The sequence below is a fragment of the Limanda limanda genome, chromosome 2 (assembly GCF_963576545.1).
Source record: "Limanda limanda chromosome 2, fLimLim1.1, whole genome shotgun sequence".
NCBI lineage: Eukaryota > Metazoa > Chordata > Actinopteri > Pleuronectiformes > Pleuronectidae > Limanda > Limanda limanda.
In genome coordinates, this window is record NC_083637.1 from 17,095,349 (window position 1) to 17,110,998 (window position 15,650).

At 41.0% G+C, this 15,650-nt stretch overlaps 1 protein-coding gene across 2 annotated transcripts; it reads right to left on the bottom strand.

Annotated features, from left to right (window-relative positions):
• Positions 1 to 1,415: 1,415 nt before the first annotated feature.
• Positions 1,416 to 8,640, bottom strand: LOC133026239 (serine hydrolase-like protein). Of its 2 annotated transcripts, XM_061093119.1 has the most exons (13): positions 8,478 to 8,640; positions 7,523 to 7,666; positions 6,442 to 6,555; positions 5,908 to 5,949; positions 5,756 to 5,775; positions 5,578 to 5,652; positions 4,402 to 4,511; positions 4,241 to 4,320; positions 4,090 to 4,124; positions 3,898 to 3,974; positions 3,724 to 3,811; positions 2,661 to 2,753; positions 1,416 to 2,160 (listed from the first exon to the last, which is right to left on the bottom strand). In XM_061093119.1, exons 1-13 carry the CDS (start codon positions 8,533 to 8,535, stop codon positions 2,134 to 2,136), a joined length of 963 nt encoding a protein of 320 aa, XP_060949102.1. In that variant the 5' UTR covers positions 8,536 to 8,640; the 3' UTR covers positions 1,416 to 2,133. The 2 variants fall into 2 exon arrangements, with proteins under 2 accessions (XP_060949102.1, XP_060949094.1); XM_061093111.1 differs by having other exon boundaries at positions 2,033 to 2,753.
• Positions 8,641 to 15,650: the final 7,010 nt, after the last annotated feature.

A 15,650-nucleotide genomic window follows, 5' to 3' on the forward strand; every position in this document is an offset into this window, starting at 1 on the left:
ATGATTCATTTTATTACAAAACAACAATCAGTCACATTCATGGATCTCGCTCAATTAAAACAGTTACCCCAAGATGGAGACTTGTCTTGTCTCTACTCCACCAGTGACTGAGAAAATGAATCCTTTTGATTGGGCCCGTTTCCCTGATCTGATGATTTATCAGCTGATCTCATCTTCTTCTTGTTTGTGCATGGAGTCGCCTCAGAGAAGATTACTTATAAATGTTTATGTAAAGGCATCAGGTTTATTACAGGACAGTGGATCATATGTATTCAGCCTCCTGGCGACAGTGAGTGGGAAAAGGTGCTGAAAACCATTGATGGATTCAGGCTTTAACAGGGTTTTGATGAGGTTTTGCGTCTGTTCCTAACGGCTCATGGGAGCTGTGTGTTTTTTGCTCTTAGTTGGGAGAAAAACATGTAGCTTGGTAGATACACCTGTTTATCTCAGAGTGAGGCCAGAATTCCCCAGCATCGTGTTTCAGCTTTGTACAAAGACTGAGGAAAGAAAGATTCAAAGGCTTGTGGGATACAGGTTAGTTTGGAAGTGGGGCAGGACTTGTTCCTCTGTGGTATAAATAACTGTGTTTATACTCACTTCAAAGATTCAACTTGCTAAAGCCCATTCATCTGGTAAGTTAAAGTAAACATAATGTTAGATTAACTAGGATGGCACAAGGTAGAGCACATTTCATTTCACACACTGACAGATATCAGTTCTCTCCTTTCATCAAGATCCATGAATTATTCCCTGGTGAAAATCTAAAAAGTGTTGGGGTGCATTCTACTGAGCGATATTCTAGTTACGTTAGTAACTGAAAGTGCCTGTTTTGGGGGGTTTGTAAAATAAATAAATTTTATATATTTCTAAGAATTATTTTGACCGAGTGATTTTGTTATATTTCATTTTTTTTAAAATTTATATAGCTTTGGTCTAACAGTATAAATGGAATCTAATACATTATGTGGCCCCCTTTGCCTGTTATTAAGGTTGATACAATACAAATGAATACAGAGCTCATATATCACAAAGGCTCATCAATCCTACATGTGGTTGACGAGTTATTTCAGTAGAAATATAACAATATAAGAGGAAGTTTTTGTCTGATAGCTATGCTGAATTATTTTTCATAAAACATAGTTTAAACCGCATCCACACCTAAATCGAATGAGTAAGAGGCCCAGGGCTCATCCTTCCAACAGGTTTGGTGCAAATTTGTTCAGTAGTTTTTGTGTAAACCTGCTAATAAGCCAATAAACAAACTAACAGACTGACACGGGTGTTGGTGGAGGTAATGTGACAAGCCATGTAGTGTAGTAAACACGATCAACAGTACTTGTAGTTACTCCTCAGACTTCACACCCTTCCTTTCCCGCTGCTCACCAACCTCCGAGACTAAACATGAGACACTGTACTACATCTGATGAAATATTTAATTCCCGAAGCAGACTTCAAACACATCACAGAGCATTTCAAACTTTTTGCTGCAGATCGAGCTGAACACAGAATTCTGCAGCTGCTCTTCATTCCACTAATTTCTTCTGGGTGAAGCTCTGACATTTCTTGCAACAATATTTCTGTCTGATTACTGCATCAGTGTATAAATTGTTTACAAACTAACACCATCTTTCTTTAGCCAAAACATTCCTGGTTCTCAGAGGATGAACCCACATCAGTTGTTATTACCACTAACAGGTCAGAGTTACCACTGTTTGTTACCACGGATTTACATGAAACTTTGTGTAAGGGTAGAGTTTGATCCAAGAAAGAACACATACAATTTTTGTGTGCACCGGACCAGGGTGTGCATCCAGAAATGTTTGTGAGAATGTTTTTCAACATGTTCTCAACTTTTCCAGAGAACAATGGATGAAACATGAATCTTGATGAAAAAAGTGTAAGTGTGTGCTAGTTGGTGCAGTTCCAAATAAATTAAAATCTGGATCAAATAAATTCAATGTGGTTTCATAAAGGGACTGTTGGGTCTTGGTGGAGGTCAACACTCTGGTAGTCACAAAATACAATCAGCACCTTTAATTAAATAAATGTCTTCAATGCATTTATTATGTTAGTGTGGACAGTCACGGATGTAAACTGTCACTTGGTCAGCAGAGGCAAACGGCTTCAAGGCATTTACGTTTCTGTGCTCCTCCTTTCAAACTGTAAATAACAAGAAGATTCAGAGCAATGTTGTATTAAAAGTGTTATTCTACCGTTTAAACACAAATACACAAAGTACTGCATTAAAACCTGCTGTTGACCTCTGATGCAGACGTGATTCATTGGATGGAATCATGATGAACAAGATTATTCACTTGATCAGTGAGTACAAAAATACAAACTGTGTCAAAAACACATTGACGCTGCATTTCATTGATCCCATCCTTCAGTAGTTTACAAATGAACTAGTTTAAGAACTTGGTGTGAAAAATGCCACCATCATTAGTATAAATCTATATATATATTAAAATATTTTAAATCACATGTGCCAGATAGGTTAAATTAAAATGCTACAGTATAAATAAAACAACGTAAAAATGCCCATAAAACATTTATAAAACAGTCGATGACCGACTGAGCTGGCTAAGTTAGTTGCTTTTGTGTGTTTTCTATAACTTAGACGTCGGTACATCTGTCAGTCTGTCCGACTGCGCACACACATTGTTCTGCAGGAAGTCCGACACCAGGGGAGCGACGACCTCAGCATCATTCAAGTGGATGTGATGATCACCAGGTACTTTCACTACGGTTTGCTGAAAGACAGATGCACACAAACACAGTTAGAAGAGTGTTAGAGATTAAATGAATGTGTTAAAAAACATACTGCAGGTATGGAGCATCATTATCATTTATTATAATGTCATTTTCATGATTCTTGCCACTTGGTGAATGTTCAGTGAATATTCTCACTCTTAATTCTGGCGAGTCTCTAACTGTGGCTGTTTGTTGTTTATCAGGAGGTTTTTCGAGGTTTTTCTCTGAAACAAGCTGCCTGCTGCGGTCTTATCATTTATATAGTACTAGAAAATGCCTTAAGTTGATCACAGACCTCCGGCAAGGTAAAGGACAGAGTCTTAACAAACACTGTTTACTACCTGGATTGAAATATATATTTGAATAGGAAAGAAATCCCATAAAGTCAAATATGGGGGAGGTGGCCTGAGATTATTGCATACAAAAACTTGAAACACACTGACATTGATCTTATTGGTGAAAACATTCTAATCATTAATCTTATAAATGTACAAAATGTAAAAGTCACTTTCAAACATGCATGAAACAAAAAAGAAAAAAACGTATTATTACTGTTATTATTCATTTTTCCAAGCTGTTTTACAGTATTTTATGTCAGTATTTTATTTATTATATATATAATTATGTATTTTTCTTGGCTTCTGTATTGGTGCCTTTACTCGAGTGAATGATCAGAATAATCGTTGATATTCTGATGTGAAGAGCTTTTCTTTTGCTTTACAGTGAAACTTTGTTCTTCTCCTCATCCTCTCCCACCAGCAGCACTGGGCCAGGTACACTATGTAGGTCAGGGTCTAAGTTCACAGCTATAACAAACGATGCTGCCTCTGAGACACTGAGCCTTTTACTACACAGCTTTTTCTGCACCTCTGCAGCTGTCTGTCTACTGGGCACAATTACACACAGGCTTAACGGCTAAAAATAAACACAAAGACGCAAGTGCACCCACTTTACTACAGAAACACTCACATTTCTGTCCCTATAGGCCTGCACAAGAGCTGACGAAGCTTTCTTTCCATCTCCTTCAGCAAACAGCTTCTCAAAGCCGTCCTCTGCTCTGAAAAGACAAAGAGGTGTCTTCACTTAGTGAGGCTCAGTGTTGTACTTCTGGAGTTTAGTGAAATATGCAAAATGAGCAGTTACAGAATAACGAGGGTGGAGGCTGTTATCCTCTTCTGGAACTCCAGACACTGCTCCAAAGTGCTGCGCACAATGTTTTTCTGTTATCACAGAGAAAAAACACAATGTAGCTGTAATACATGGGCTTCATACGACACCTTTGGGAGAACTTTGAGAAAGTAAGTGGGGAGCTGAAGCAGTTCAGCAGCAACCTACCAGATTGAGACGAATGTCTCGAGTGAACGCAACTCCTGCAAGAGAACAACGCATTATATCACAAGCATAAGAGGACAATAAACATAGTGAGGCTATTCAAAGAATTTTGTTCTCAGAGGAGGAGCAGCAACAAACAACAGAGCAGACTGACCTCCGTCTACTTCATCGAGACCTCGCTCTAACAGGATGCGCACAGACTGTTCAGACAGAGTCGGGTTTGCAGCCAAGAGCCTGGAAGAAAGAAAATACACCTTTTTAAACAAGAGTTGCACAAACAAAGATACTGAACCAGCATAAATGTGAAGGTAATACCTCTTAGCTGCCTTCTCATAAGTGTAAACTCTTCTCCCCCTTTCTTCTGCCTTTTCTTCAAACTGAAGCATCTCATCTATGCCTTGTCTGATCGCTTCTGGAATTTCTTTCTGCAAGAAAAGGAAGGGACCATATTCAATATAACTGACGAGACAATTACTGATGAGACATTACTGACAAGAGTCGATTAAAGAAATCCTATTGGCTACCTGTGTTTTATAATCGATTTCAACATATTGCTGTTGACCTTCAAGGGGCTACATGGTTAGGCACCAGAGATCTGAAGTCCTCTATGTAAAAATACTGAGTCATTTAAACTGGGAGTGAGGGATAAAAACATCTTATGATAATTATAATAATAATACATGGTATTAATATAGCGCTTTTCAAAGGTCTCAAAGATGCTTTACATAGTGAAAGATAAAATAAGGGAACAATCAAATAAAAAAATAAATCAATTGTCCATCCCTCTTGAGACGGTCTGTCCTCCAGGTGAACCTTTCCGTTCAGCTTGGAGAGAGACATTTTGGTGTCAGGTGCAACAGCAGGAAAGTTCTGCTGGTTAGAGCTATGATGTTTGTGGATATGTTCTGAAGTAGGTTAATGCTAAATGTGAATATTTCAACAAGGTCAACTTAAGACTTTTTAAGACCTTTTGAAGACCATAATAAAAACAATGGAAACACCACATTATCTCAAGCTCCAGGCAGAGACAGTAGGTATTCATCATGAGATGAATTCTGACCGAGGTGTTGGACTCTTTGTAGTTTGATTATAGTGTAATACTATCTGTATCCATGCTAAAGATCTACAACACACAGAGATATCAACAAACTATGCATGTCACCCAAACATCTCTTAAAACATAAAACTCATTCTTAAGTGTGTCTGAGGGGTATTTAAGTACGTATTTAAGACCTAATATGTAATATCTTATCATAGACAGTACTTTTTAAGGCTTAAATTAAGATTATTACATTTTAAGACCCTGTGGAAATCCTAGCGCTTACACTTAGATAAAATACTAAAATGGGAAAACATAAAAAATATATATATTTTTGAGAGTCAGATTATAGTTTGAATCCACAGATGATGATTTATAGATCGTTCTTCACTCTCAACAGCACAGTACAGTCCTGCAGTGACAAGTCTCAAGGGTAAAAACATTTAAAGTACCGAGGCTGTAGGTAAAAATCCGTAAGAGTCCAGCAGTACGATAGAATCCACCTTCTCAGGATACAGAGCGCTGAACTGTGGAACACAAAGTACACACCCAGGTGCAGAAATGATAATTAGAGTCATAATAATAAGTGTCTGTTCATCATTTGAAAACTGTTCTGATCTGGTCACTTACCAATCCAGCAATGTTACCACCTGAAATTAAACAAAAGAAGAAGGTGGACACACGTAGTACATACAACATGTGACATACATCAGACATATTATAAATATGTTTATATTCTAACATGGTAAATGTCTCCAATTCTGCTGTGTGGCTGCACTCACCCATACTGTGGCCTATGATGGAGAATTTGTTCCACTGCAGAGCTGGGGGAGTTAATTTCACACTTAATCAACCAGGTTCAATATCTCACCACAGAACAGACTGAGTGATAGTGTGTTATACATTTCTCTAATGTAATATTAATTCATATACTGCTATTGCAAGTTGATGCAAAATTAAGTAAAACCTTTGATAAAAAAAAGAAGTCATGCCGTCGTCTTGAGAGGAATGTGATGGACATAGTCGTTTTCATCGTCTTTTTCCTCAGCTGAGAACTTTGTAAGATGTGGTTGAAAGCTCTAGTAAGAGCCAGTAAGTCGACCTTGGGTTTCAATATCAGGAAAAACTCAAATTTTAAATAAAAAAATTAAATGAACAAAGTTTGTCCTTCAATAAAAAGTAAACAGTGTATTACAGTGGGAAAAAGGCTGATTTGCATACAACTGTAGCTACATAGCTAAAAGGAGAATAACCTGATGGCAGGGATGTTTGATTTGAACAAGGAGCTAAACCTGCCGGTTCCTGAACTCACTCACCGTCAGCGACTCTGCATACGTCCATCACATACAAGGGGAAGGAGTAGACAGCTTCAGGAGGACGATGTGAGGACAGACCGTGACCTGGGAGGTCCAACGCCACGTATCTGTACTCTGGAGAAGATGCAAAGAAAGACAGAAAAACAATAAGCTATATTTTAAGATGAAAAATGTTCTAAAGCAAATCCCTAGAGACAGTGTTAAAAAACAGAACGTCATATGATATCACAGAGGCATAAAAATGCCAGACTCAACCAGCTGCAATTGTGATATCAGTGTCTTGGTAAAGGACGGCGGTAAATGAGTGCAAGACAGTGTCTTTGGCTTAAGGCTACATCCACAACACTACCATATGTTACATCATTTCTGTTACGGATATGTCTGGCGTCCAGGGCTGAGTCACAGAGCCGCTACAACGGAGAAATACTGCTGATTCTGTTTGAGGTTAAAAACTCCAGGGCTGCTTTTTAGTCTGGACGGGCACAAACAGAGAAGTTTGGAAACTATGATGTAAACACTCACAACCTCATGCTGATTGGGTGTTTTCTGTACCAACATAGACTTCACAGAGGAAAACCACCAGCATTAGCCTCGGCCATCCGTTTAGTACACGACATGGATAATCAATTACAAACGTTGCTAACCCGGTAGTCTTTGCTAACAGCTGTGGATCAGATATTTTTTGAGGAATCTGTTCCTGTGTCCAGTGGGAGGAGCATCCTGAAGGCAAAACACTGGTGTGGGTGTAGCCTTAGTCTGAACAGTCGAAAGCAACATGTTGTGAGCGACACATTTTTTTTTCATACAACTTCTGCCCAAGAAGAAAAACTAATAGCTGTTGATTTTTGAATATGTCGATTATGATATAATATGTGTTCACATTACATTGAATTAAAACAGAGTGAAGGAACATGGTGTAAGGGATTTATAGGCAGAATGGCCCTAAATCTGAATGTTATAGGTCGAGAAAGCAACTAAAGACTTTGACAAAACTTGCAGGTACGAGGAGTTCAAACTTCTCTGCTGAGAGCAGTGTAAACATTTAACATGAGGCCTTAAAAAAAGAATAAACGTGAATTACCTTTGGGCAGCAGGGGGATGAGGGAGTTAAATGTTCCACAGTTGTCAGCCCAGCCGTGCACACACATCACAGGGCGCCCGTGATCAGGACCCCAGACTTTACCTCTGATCTCTCCCCATGGGACTGGAATAGAGAGCTCCGACACTGGACACACAACACAAAACAACACAATCTCTTTTACTTTGTTAGCAGGAGTACACAAATCCGAGAACATGTAACCATGAAACCTGGTGGAAGGATGTTGTCTTGATCAGGGAAGAATTTTGGTGCAGATCTGCCTGGATCTACCCCCCGGAGCAGGGGGTAGATCCAGGAAGGGTGTTTTTACACATTTCTCAGATTTCCCAGAGAATAATTCAAATCAGACATGATTAGGGAACTAATATCTATGAGTGTGTGTCAATTGAAGCAGCTTGATTGAATTTAAAAGGACTGTTGGGCCTTGGCGGACGTACACACTCTGCTAGCTGCCATTCTTGTTGATTAATATATTAGTTGACTGACAGAAAACTGTCACATTGTTAGAGTAAAAATATCTTCTCTTTAATTCTCAATGTTTCTTTTATCTCTTTTTCTACCTTTGAGATGTGAACATGTTTGGACTTCAGACTGTTGGTTCAGACTAAACAGGTGATCGGTCGTTTTCATGTTAGTCAGGACAACTGTGACTCATCGTTTTGAGTGACCATCATGAGCCTGAAATGTCAGTAACCTGAGAAAGATCCTCATCTTACAACCTGTGGCTCCTTAATAGATTGACTGCTTATATGACTCATCAAAAATAGGACATATAAATTCACAGAAATCTACCTATCCTGCCTCATTTTTAGTTTATGTTATTTATATATATATAGTCTTTTAAAAATCACACACACACACATGCAACCTTGCACACATATACACTTGCACACGCATACACTTGCACATACACTTGCACACTTGCACACACAGTTACCTGCTTGCTTGACAGTGCTGGAGTTCAGGTGCCTGACGCCCTTCAGACTCCGCATCATGGTGGACAACACCTCTGCTCTGAGTTCAAACCTGAAACATGTGATTTAAGACACTAGTTAGGAAACAGGAACCAGTGAGAACACAATTCCTTCACAGGCTCCTCCTCCTCCTTCTTCTTCTGGTTTAGTGCTGCACTGTAACCAAACTGAGCCTTGTCGCCCCCTGCTGTTCAGTTGTAGTGTCACCGCCAGAACACTAGGCGGAGTAACGTTTTTTGTCGAAGACGGCCTAGAGACGCCTTCTCTACTATTTACAAAGTCCAAAGAAGCAGCATAGTGTCTTTAGGCATATGAGCAGTCCTGTTGTTTATAAAGCAGGCTGTATGAACACCTATATGCATGCAAAATGAAGTGATGCAATTCTTTTGTGCTAGAAGACCTGTATTTACAAAGTGCAAAGAAGCAGCATACTGTCTTTAGGCATATGAGCAGTGGTGTATAAAGTACTTGAAAGCCATACTTGAGTAAAAGTACAGATATCTTACTTGAAAGTGACTCCGGTAAAAGTAAAAGTCTCCCGTCAGAAAAGGACTTGAGTAAAAGTCTTAAAGTCGCTCATATTAAATGTACTTAAGTATCAAAAGTATCTGGTGTTGAAATGTACTTAAGTATCAAAAGTAAAAGTACAAGTACCAAATTTTATTTCAACTGACAAATTTTGAACCCGAGATGCTGAGGTTAAAATAGTATTGGACAAGTGCATCTGAACTTCTAGCGACAACAAAGAATCAACACAACAGAATAAACAAGTACCTCTTGATTCTACCTAAGAACGCTAATAGACCAAATTAACCTTTTGTGTCTATTAGCTGTATTTTGCATTTTAACCTGCCTGGATGTTTACCTGCCTGTATACCTGCCCGCCAGCTTGTCCACGCATCTACATGTAAGCCTGTTTATTTATCATTGGACTATCTTCACTGGGTGGGCCTGGGGTTGTGTTTGCATTTGTTTCCAGCAGGGTGACAATACACCTGTAGGGTATCTTGCCTGTAGGGACGACAAAGTGAAGACACAACCCTGCCTGAAGTTGTACACATTAGCCAGTTTGTACAATACATATATAAGACTCAACAGCTTCTAAGTTGTGTTGAGTCAGCACAAAGGGCGACTAAGGATTGGAATTGGCAATATATAGATATATAATATCTTTGCAAAAATTATATTGGCATTATAGTGAGTGGAACACTGGGCCTGATTACCCAGGGTTCCATTTGGGAGGTCCATTAAAAAAATGAATTGTGTGCGTGAATATGCAGTAGTAGTAGTCCATGACACAGTGTTTGTTTTTGGTTGTGTTGGCTGAAAGTTGTTTTTGCGTTTGCTTATATAATTGGTTGTGTTGTTTGTTTTTCCATCTCGACTTGTTTTAAATCTGTTTGTTTTGTTTACGTGGACGTGTAAGACTAAGTAGACACGGCCAACCAATGATAGTCTATTTGCCAACAGTTTCTGTTTAAACCAACTACTTCCAATATTTTCTTTAAGAAAAGTTAACCACTTGCTGCTTCGAGCTATGTATTTATGTGCAGATGTTGACACAAAGCAGGAAAGGGAAAACGAATGTGAATCGAAAAAGGAATACCTTAAAATAATTATGTAAAGTCACCTAATAAAGGCCCTCAAAAACCAAATTCATTTGCCTGAATAATAATCCTTACAATTTCAATAGGGCCACATGTCTGTCAGTGCCTGGGCCCTAATAATAAAGACTGAACCGAGCTCCTGCAGGAGCGAGAGAGCGAGAGAGAGGTGCGCCGTGCGTAAAGGTGCACGTTCCGCCAACCTCCGCTGCTCAAGTAACGAGCCAGTTATGAGAATGTAAGAAGTAGAAAGTACAGCTATTTGTGCTCAAATGTAGCGAGTAAAAGTTAAAAGTCGTCAGGAAAATAAATACTCAAGTAAAGTACAGATATATGAAAAATCTACTTAAGTACAGTAACAAAGTATTTCTACTTTGTTACTTCCCACCACTGCCTAAAACTAAAAAGAAAACTGAAATAATCCCCTATTCATTCTCTATGAACTGTAATTTATCTATCTATCTATCTGGCTATCTATTTATTTATGCATGCATGTATATATGTATCTATGTAATTTATGTATTTACTGATTTCCATAAGTAACCTGGATTGCCAGAATCCGGAAACATTTTTGGATCCGGTACTTATGTTTATCTCGTCTACACGAAGCCCTTTCAGGAAAACACGGTAACGCTCCAGTGGAGTGGTTGAAATCGCTGTAAAGACGTCATGGAGCATGCGCTTAAAGTGAAAGAAGACTAAAGTCGAGATCCTACTAGCAATCTGCGCATAACGACTTCTCTACCACCTGAAATCACTGTTACCATGGCAATCAAACAGGACTAGTTAGAATAGAGCACTTCACCATAACCCTAGTTTGTGTTAAGTTACCGTTTTGAAACTTCCGTCTATAATAAAAATCTTTTCACGTCAGATTTGCCGGTTTTGAACAATGGTCCAATGAAAATAGATTAAACAGTGATAGAAGGAAGTGACGAAGCGGGGTTAATAATGGTTCAGGCTGAGGTTGCGAGGCGAGGTGCGTTCACTGTTAAATACAACAAGCGGAGAAAGCAGAATCACGGGCTGACCGGCGCTGAGAAATGCACGTCCCGTGTTAACAGCCAGGCGCCTGCGCGCTGGAGAACTGCGCGGCGCGGCGCTTCGGCGTCCTGTGTAATACTTAAGTTATCAAGATCAGTCTTGTACAACCAGGGGGAGATTTGCCCCTCTGACAGCCAAGCTGGGTCAGAACCTATCATCCGGTGGTGACTGAGCAGATTATTGTCTGGGGCAGGACGTGCAGCACTCAGGCTCTTCTCTTAACTCGGACCCGGAGCAGGAGAGCTCCTCCGGCTGCTACTCGCAGGAGAGTAGCTGTTACCATCATCCACCTGGGAGCGTTTAAAAAACGCGGATATTTTTAACTGCTTCTCAGGTGGTTCATGCGACATGTTTTCAGATGGATGCTCTCTGTCCGCTGGTGGAAGGTTGCTCACCTGTGTGTGCGCGCACGTGTCAGTGTGTGCGCGCATGTGTCTGTGTGTGCGCGCATCTGGATGGAACTCCGCCGTGCGCGATACAGAGAGCAGAGGAGAACTCTAACCGCGCGACCATGTCGACACAGAAATGCAAACTATAGACCTGTTTTATAGGTAATGTAACCTTAAAATGATTTATGTAGAAATCTGGCGCCATATTAAAAAATAAAATAAATAATTAACTTGACCTTCCAGGGGGGGCGCAGCGCCTAATAGAATGGTAGGGGAAACACTGATGAAGCAGGCTGTATGAACACCTATATGCATGCAAAATGAAGTGATGCAATTCTTTTGTGCTAGAAGACCTGTATTTGCATAGTGCAAAGAAGCAGCATACTGTCTTTAGGCATATGAGCAGTCCTGTTGTTTATAAAGCAGGCTGTATGAACACCTATATGCATGCAAAATGAAGTGATGCAATTCTTTTGTGCTAGAAGACCTGGTGCCATGGCAGAACAGCAGTGTCGCTGGCACACTTGACCCTGGGTGACCTGATCTTACCTGTTATGCTGACTTTTAGAATTGTAAATAGAATTGTAAAAAAAAAAATCCCAACTGTTTAACAACAAACCAAATTTTTATTATAAACACAAAAGAAAAATACAAACAAGGTGCAAAATATCGAAGTGCAAAAACCACTGCAAAACAATAAGAGAGTAGACAAACTATTTACAGAGTGCATTCAAAATGTCTGGCGTTCATTTCGTTACTAAGTCCATAGCCGTGTTATAAACTGTGCGCATGGCTTGATTCATTGTCTCTGCGGGCACCTGCCGCACAATGTCCGCCACAATCGCACCAAAGCGTGTGAACACATCCACCTCCTTGTTTTGGATCAGAGACACTCTCTGTTCCAGAGCCTCCAACGCCACCCTGTCCTGCTCCCTCTGCCTTTTTTTTGAGGCCGGGCGGCACAGAGGAGATGGCGACATGATGGAGGCTGGAGGGGTGGACTCAGCCAGTAGACTGGGGTGCGGAGCATAGGGAGTCGACGGCTGGACGGCGGCCTCAGGTGCCGGGGTGGATGGCTGGACGGCGGCCTCAGGTGCTGGGGTGGATGGCTGAACGGCGGCCTCAGGTGCTGGGGTGGATGGCTGGACGGCGGCCTCAGGTGCTGGGGTGGATGGCTGGACGGCGGCCTCAGGTGCTGGGGTGGATGGCTGGACGGCGGCCTCAGGTGCCGGGGTGGATGGCTGGAGGGCGGCCTCAGGTGCTGGGGTGGATGTCTGGACGGCGGCCTCAGGTGCCGGGGTGGATGGCTGGACGGCGGCCTCAGGTGCTGGGGTGGATGGCTGGAGGGCGGCCTCAGGTGCTGGGGTGGATGGCTGGACGGCGGCCTCAGGTGCTGGGGTGGATGGCTCGGGGGAAGGTGATTATGTGGATGGTGAAGTTGAGGGCTGTTGATAACAAAAGAACATATAGTTGGTCTGTTAGCAATATGGCTACAATGGTGAAAGTAACATAACTGCATTCCTTACATCAGTGTGGGCACTTTAAGAACAGGCAGTGGCTCTTTGTCCATACATTTAGAGTCTATGACCAGGAGATTTTTATGGAATGGATTACTGAAGACTAGGGCTGCCACTTTCATATAGCTACAGCGATATGAAAACAGCCTGTAGCTACAATGGCAAAGGTTACAGTCAATTGCACCCTCAAATGTCCCCACTGTGGGACTATTAAAGGATTCTGATTCTGATTACATCTACAATGCAGGCTCTTTGCTCTTTGTCTATGTGGGGTGTCCTGTTATTGAATGTTAGTGCACTTTATATTGGATATTAGGACTTATGGTCAATTTGTATTGTTATATTGTATTATTTGCCTTTTATTGTCATTGTACAGCACTTTGGTAAGTTTATGCTGTATTTAAATGTGCTCTATAAATAAAACTTACTTACTCACTACTTACTCTTTTCCACCATTTATCCCGTTTGCAATATGATGAAGCATACTCCAACCATGTGAACTGTCCAACTCTGATTACACTGCTAGCTCGAACACACAGCGGCTGTTAAAAAACCCAGAACTTCATATTTACCTTGTCGTAGTTGGACTCCTTCCATGAGTTGAGGGCCATTTGTGTGTCCTCGTATTCGGACAACAACGGGTTATAAAAATGGTCATATTTGCGAACTTCTTCAGCCAAACGTTCCTCCAGCTGATCCATCTTCAAAATTTCGTTTGTTTTATGCTCACACAGCGCCCCCTGTTAGGTCTTATGAGTTAATTATCATGAAAATAAATTCATTTTATAGGGTTGAAATTAGATACATTTAATCCAATGGGCTTTTCCTCTATGATGGTGCCAATTAGACTGGACATACACACACCTTCCTGGTTGTATCTTTAAATCACAAACATAGGAAAACAGTGTATAGATTTAATCTTCCTACAGGAGACTCCTCTTCTAAAACAACTGAAACTCACTTTCCTCCACACCACAGTGCAGAGGTTTTTCTCTGTTATTTCTCAGAGAAAAATGTTCTGGCATGTTTTTAATCATCCTCCACTTCCACTCCTCAGATCATGGCTGACTTTGACATGGTTTTGAAGTGCTGGGGTCCAGTGGAGGCGGACAACACTACCCACGGGAACCTGGTTCTGACCCGGTCAGTGGCTCTTATGAGACCTTTGATGACCTCTGTGTCCTCAGAGGTAGCTACGGCCCTGGTGCTCTATTATCGCTCCTGAATCCTATCGTTTCCTTTTCTTCCCAGTTTGTTCACAGAGGGCTTTTCCTCTATGATGGCGCTCATTAGACTGGACATACACACACCTTCCTGGTTGTATCTTTAAATCACAAACATAGGAAAACAGTGTTTAATCTTCCTACAGGAGACTCCTCTTCTAAAACAACTGAAACACACTTTCCTCCACACCACAATGCAGAGGGCACTGGTCCCCATGATGTCGACTGGTCCTGACAAGGTCAGTGTTTATGCTGGGAAAGGTCTCAAAGAGACAACAAACACAAACACACACATGCACACTGTTTGTTGTGTTGAGAAAAACAACAGCGTGTTCTTTACTTCTTTAATGAGAAGAAGAGCCAAACTCAGTTTTGCTCAATTTAAGAATTTATTTAGGAAAGCAATGAACAGGTTACGGCAAAAGACAATGGGTGCCAGTACATTAAGTGTATCAGAGCGCCATGGACATCCGGTGTCTGTCCATTTTATACAGTAGATCTTCGTTCCTCCCTCCTCGGAAGTGCGCACGCGTAGGCCATCCTCCTGGCTTTTGGAATACGGAAGGGAACAGGGAGACACTCCCAATGCTATATAGTTGCTAGACAACGAGTTTTACTACAAGAACGTCCTTCACCCAAAGATGCAATGTGGGCCAAAGGTGTTTACAATTGGAGAAAAGATTATTATGTTTCAACTATTACAAAACAAACCTTCCTGTGTAAACATTCGCAAAAACTTCACCAAAACAATGTCCCAAAATGTAGTCAACAACGTCACTCTGTCCAACCTCGAGACTTATCAAGACAGCTGTGGAACTCTGTGTGAGTTCAATGAATCCAAGGGAATAAGCCTTTAATATCAGAAAAGTTAATTATTAGCACTAAGCAGCAACAGTTATTAAAATCATCTGTATGAATGTATAAAACTGTTCCTATCTTTATTGTTAAGAGTTCTTTCAGCAAAGGCTATAGTTAAAAATTTGAAATCCCAACAGACCCTCTTTTCACACCGTTCAAATCGGTGTGACCACTTACTGGGATTTCATGTTCTCAAAACTTTCATCCCATCCAGTGCAAACCCGTCCTCATTCTCATCATCATCATCCGTCAGCATCTCCTTCGTCTTCAGCATCCAGCTTCACAGCGTCAGTATCACCTTCCTCAGCATCAGATCAGCTGGGGGCATGAGGCATGTTTTCCTCCCTCCGAGCCTTGGTGATCTATTCAGTAATTTTCAGAGTCTACAGCCATGTCATGTCATAGTACGTAGAGGTGGAGAGGGCACTGGTCACCCAGCCACCAGGGGCAGTTTGGAAAAAATGTCTTTCAAAAACGTCCTATCATAGTACACACACATAA

What these genes read in the sequence shown, in the direction of transcription:
- LOC133026239 (XM_061093111.1), bottom strand. Translation starts at nt 8,535, where the DNA reads ATGATGCGGAGTCTGAAGGGCGTCAGGCACCTGAACTCCAGCACTGTC. An exon ending in CAGCACTGTCAAGCAAGCAG is followed by an intron (nt 7,667 to 8,477) that starts GTAACTGTGTGT and finishes TTGTGTGTCCAG; the next exon opens with TGTCGGAGCTCTCTATTCCA. An exon ending in AGGCCTATAGGGACAGAAAT is followed by an intron (nt 2,754 to 3,723) that starts GTGAGTGTTTCT and finishes TCTGTCTTTCAG; the next exon opens with CAAACCGTAGTGAAAGTACC.